This window comes from Nicotiana attenuata, unplaced genomic scaffold (assembly GCF_001879085.1).
Source record: "Nicotiana attenuata strain UT unplaced genomic scaffold, NIATTr2, whole genome shotgun sequence".
Lineage (NCBI taxonomy): Eukaryota > Viridiplantae > Streptophyta > Magnoliopsida > Solanales > Solanaceae > Nicotiana > Nicotiana attenuata.
In genome coordinates this window covers 1-5,081 of record NW_017674136.1, presented here as the reverse complement: position 1 = coordinate 5,081, position 5,081 = coordinate 1, and the positions used below count along the sequence as shown (strand labels likewise).

Here is a 5,081-nt window from a genome sequence, read left to right as displayed (position 1 = left end):
TTGCAATAATTAAACGGATAACTGATATACCTTTTTCTTTCAAAATTTTCAAGGCAATATATAATCCTGATAGTTAATTTTTCTTTCGAGCATATATTGGAGGAGTATGTATTTGCATAGTCAAGTTAATATTAAAATCCATATAGGCATAAACTAATTGTTTTTACACTTTTTATAAATATCGCTACGCTATATATTTTTTATTTTAGTAATTAATAGGAGTACCACTTATATTATAAGTAGTATCGGAGTAGTAATAATTTTCTCTCTTCTGGGCACTGCGCCCAGTAAACCTCACAACATCCCAAAATGGCCGGAGACCTGTTTGAAGATTTGCCTCCTCCGGCAGCGCCACTAACTTCCGTCAATGGTTCCGCCGTCGCTCTTACTGAGGCTTCGGCACCACCACCACCACCGCAACCTCCACTTCCGCCTCCTGCTTTGAAGAGTGCCCTCAAACGTTCCAAACCACCTGCAGAATCACAGCCTGAAAGTAGGTCAATTTTCTGTTCTTACCCATAATAAGTTCGAAATTTCTAGGGTTTGTGTTCCAAGTATGATCAAATAGATAGGTGACTTGTTTAATTTTAAGTTCCTCTACTTCAATTCGGGTTGTTGTGGTGCTCCTTTTTCGAATTTTCCAATCCTTCAGGTCAATTTTGGTGACGGACAAAAAAATTGAAATTGGGAGCTAGAAAAGGCTGCAACCTTAATCCAATTGTTGCGTCCTGTTACTCTAGTGATACAAGCTGAAGCAAATTAGTCTATGTATGTAGGCTATATTAATTGAGAATATGTTTTAGGCTTTAGCACTACTACAGTAGGTAGCAGTGCTTTCTAGGAGTGGTTTAACCTTTCAGATATTTGTACCTTTAGGCTTTAGAAAATATACAGAACTCCTAATGCTGTTTATTTATATTTGCATCATTGGCCTGAGATGATAAATGGAGAAAGTGAGTATCCATATAGATCCAACTTGTTTGGGATTGAGGCATAGTAATAGTAATAGTAATAGTAATAGTAATAGTAATAGTAGTAGTAGTAGTTGTTGTGATTTAGTATTGCAAAGAAAGAGGCCATATATACTATTTTATGATTGAGGCGTACTTCATGGATTAATCTATCCACTTTTTGTGATACATATTCTAGCAATTCATGTTTTGAACATTTCTCTCGTTCATGGTCCTAGGCCTACAACTTGTTACTATTTGTTTGTTGTTGTTTGGTGAATATTTGAGCTGGGTAAAGTATTGAGTGGCTGTTGATGACTTGCAGCTTCTGCTCCTGAAAAACGATTGAGGTTTAAAACAATCACGGATGCCTCAGAGACGCAAGTTATTGAAGCCATGCAAAAAATAGCATCACATATAAAGAACATTCAAAAGTTTAGTAAAGCGTCAAAGCTTGCATTGCAGCTGATTCAGGCTGGCAGTGTAAAGCCTGCAACTAGTGACCATTTCTTTGCCATTCTTGAAGCTGCAATGTCATCACTTACCACCTGTAATGAGCCTTCTGTACGAGCAGATTATCACGAGTTGTTCACAGCTGTGCAAGATACAATTGAAGTAAGCAGTGCATCATTTGTTTACAAGCAGTTTTGTTTGATTCTTCCTATAGTGTAATTTATCTGATTGTAAATTTTTTCATATGCAGTGTCTTTCGAAGAAACAGCAAAATATGGTAACTACATGGACCATGAGGGCGGTGGTGGCTAATGACCTCTTCACCGATGACAGTTTCGTGGTATGCTTTCGTTTCATTTTACTTGCAACTTGCAAGCGCCTCTATTTCAGCTGAGTTCTATTTGGTTTTTTACTAAGAGTTTCATGCATTTTTATTCTGGAATTAGATCAATCACTTTAAAGGCACTCATTTTGTTAAGTATTATGAAGGCACTTTAATGAGAAGCTCTTCTTCACTTAGATTCCTTGCAATTTTATCTGATGTTGGGTTATAGACTGTGTGCCTACTATTTAGTTCAGTGAGGAGTTGTATGAAGCTTCTGGATTTTTCAAAATAGTAACACTTTCGCTCATGTAGGGAGTAAGGAGTCTGGAATTGCATGCTTGACTCAAAAGGAAATGGTTGTTGAAAGTCAAGAGAGTGTTAGGTTCTCCAACTACCAAACATGTACTTTTACAAAGTTACCATTCTCAAAAAAAAGAAGTTAATTTACAAAGAGAAAACAAGTGAGGTCTTGCAAACTATTTAGGTGAGAAAAGAAAGCTTCTAGTCTATCAACTGATAAAAAACAGTTTTTAGGTTATCAATCCGTATTAGGGAGCCCATATGAAAGATGAACCCATCGCAAGCTCATTCGACAGAGGCTCGGTGATGGCTGGAGAGTGACAGCGTCATGATAATCTTACTTGGCATAAATTGAACATGGAGATAGAAGTATTACTGCTACATTTTGTAACTGAAACAAAATGTAGCACGGGTAGCTAGGAGACTAGATAGAGTGTGATTTCACCTTATAGACACTTTTGCTTGGCTTGAATAGGCTGACTGCCAAATGAAATGAGCTCTACAATTTTGAGCTCGAGCTCGAGAACAACTGACACCCAGTTTAGCCAAGATCGAACAGCCTGTGATCCAGCTCAGCTTGGTCTTTGTCTGAAAGCTAGTCCCGTAAGATTTCTTTACCTCAGAATGAGCCAATGAGGGGCTGTGCTTTAATAACAAAATGCTAGGTTCGTAGGAGGCATTTGCGAGGTTCTGCTCGACCTTATAGTTGAACCTAAAGGTTTCTTGATTCAATCAAATTTCTGGCTTGAGGCAGAGCAGTTTTATGTATGTTTGTTGTAAAACGAGAAGGTTAGAACACCAAACAGAGTGCAAGTGACATTTGAATTGACTTTGCTAAAATATTACTGATCAACTGAACCTCTCATTTCACACCATTGAGCAAACTTTGTTGGCAAAGTCCGCAATTGCTTACAATTTTCAGATTTAAGAGTTGATGAAGAATTTTATGAGTTTATTGTATCATAGCAAGAGGGGCTTAGATGCCGGTGTCTAAAAGCAATCATAATTAGCATGTTTTCAGAAGCAAAAATGGATATATTGCATCTTACCCTTTTGGTTTTATTCTACATGCAAAATGAAAGATTAACAACCTATATGAAATCTGAAACTGCACCTTCTTCTCTTGGTCCTTTCCTCTATTTCCTTTGAGCTTATAATATATCTCTGCTGGGCAGTTGGCATGTCAAACAAGGGCTATTACTGTTTTCAATTATGTGGTTAAACTGCATATTATTTTCTTATGGTGAAAGCACCTACATGACATCTAGGTGCCTGGCAACTTCTATGAGAAACACTCTGAATCTCTAAGTAGGTACCTCTTGTTCGCAAACATGGATAACATCAACTAGCATGTAAAACATTTATTGCTCCAATCAAGATTGACCTGAACTGCAAAAATTCCATTGGAATTTTTATGCTGGTTTAGGTATAGACTTGAAGAAGAGGTATCTTTAAAGCCATTGCATGTTTTAGTGGAAGACGCAGAACTGGATGCAAGTTGGGCGTGGTCTGGTAATTTTTTCTACTGACTTATCTTTAAAAGCAAAAGGCAAAACAGAAAAACATTAACACTCTGAACTGCCAGGAGTTGAAATATCACATCCCTCAGGTCCAAATGAGACTAAGAATAGTTTCAACGATCCTTATTAGTGGACTTGTTGTGAGTTAATGCGATTTTAGTAGTTTTGACTGGTTAGCTTCCTTTATTCCACTTTATTTTATTTCGACGTCTTCTATTCCTGAATATTGCAATATCTTTGACTCCCCAAGACACTTCAATCATCTTATTGGATATTTAGACTTCTAACTACAATGATTTCAGGACTAGCTCAATTTTTGTATTGTTGATATTTGACCTATTTCAATAGCAGATCATAATTTATATACGGATAGCTTAGAAAATTTATCTCACCCACTATGATATTAACATGTTTGAATTAGTAATAATAATAATAATAATAATAATAATAATAATAAAAGAAAGCGGCATATTTGAAGCTAGTAGAGAGTATAGACGAAGGGCAGAAGAGTGCCAACAAGGAGAGGTACAAGAAGGCTAGGAGAGAGGCAAAGTTGGCGGTTACGGCAGCTAAGGCCGCGGCATTTAGTCGTTTATACGAAGAAATGAGGGTTAAAGGTGGGGACAAGAAATTGTATAGGCTAGCTAAGGTGAGGGAGCGGAAGGCCCGGGATCTGGACCAAGTGAGATGCATAAAAGACGAGGAGGGAAGAGTTCTATTGGAGGGGGCACAGATTAGGCGGAGATAGCAGGCGTACTTCCATAAACTCTTGAACGAGGAGGGAGATAGGGGCATCGCATTGGGGGAGTTGGAGTACTCGGAGTGGCAGCGAGATTTTAGGTACGGTAGGCGCATACGGGTGGGGGAGGTGGAAGAGGCTATGCGCAGTATGAGTAGGGGTAGAGCGACTGGGCCGGACGAGATCCCGGTGGAATTCTAGAAGAGTGTGGGCAAGGAGGGCGTGGAATGGCTTGCTAGGTTGTTTAGCGTTATTTTTAGGACGAAGAAGATGCCCGAAGAGTGGAGGCGGTGTACGATGATTCCGTTGTACAAGAACAAGGGGATGTCCAAAACTGCAACAACTATAGGGGTATCAAGTTGTTAAGCCATACGATGAAAGTGTGGGAGAGGGTGATTGAAGGGAGATTGAGGAGGTGTGTGTCCATTTCTGAGAACCAGTTCGGTTTCATGCCGGGACGGTCGACTACTGAGGCCATACACATTGTAAGGAGATTGGTAGAGCGGTATAGGGCAGTGAAGAAGGATTTGCATATGGTGTTCATTGACCTGGAGAAAGCCTATGACAAAGTACCGAGAGAAGTTCCATGGAGATGCTTGGAGACGGGTGGTGTGCCTGTAGCATATATTAGAGTGATCCAGGACATGTATGATGGGGCCAAGACACGGGTAAGGACAGGCAGGAGGAGACTCTGACTACGTTTTTCGGTTGAGATGGGGGTTGCAGTCAGGGGATCAGCACGTCAGCCCCGTTTTTTGTTTTCCCCTGGGCGATGGACTTTCTTTGGACGTCGG

General features: G+C 39.6%; 1 protein-coding gene across 1 annotated transcript; it reads left to right on the top strand.

Moving 5' to 3' along the window:
• Positions 1-253: 253 nt before the first annotated feature.
• On the top strand, positions 254-1,812 carry LOC109218061 (excretory canal abnormal protein 6-like). The gene is made up of 3 exons (XM_019382381.1): positions 254-493; positions 1,276-1,565; positions 1,654-1,812. Exons 1-3 carry the CDS (start codon positions 310-312, stop codon positions 1,795-1,797), a joined length of 618 nt encoding a protein of 205 aa, XP_019237926.1. The 5' UTR covers positions 254-309; the 3' UTR covers positions 1,798-1,812.
• Positions 1,813-5,081: the final 3,269 nt, after the last annotated feature.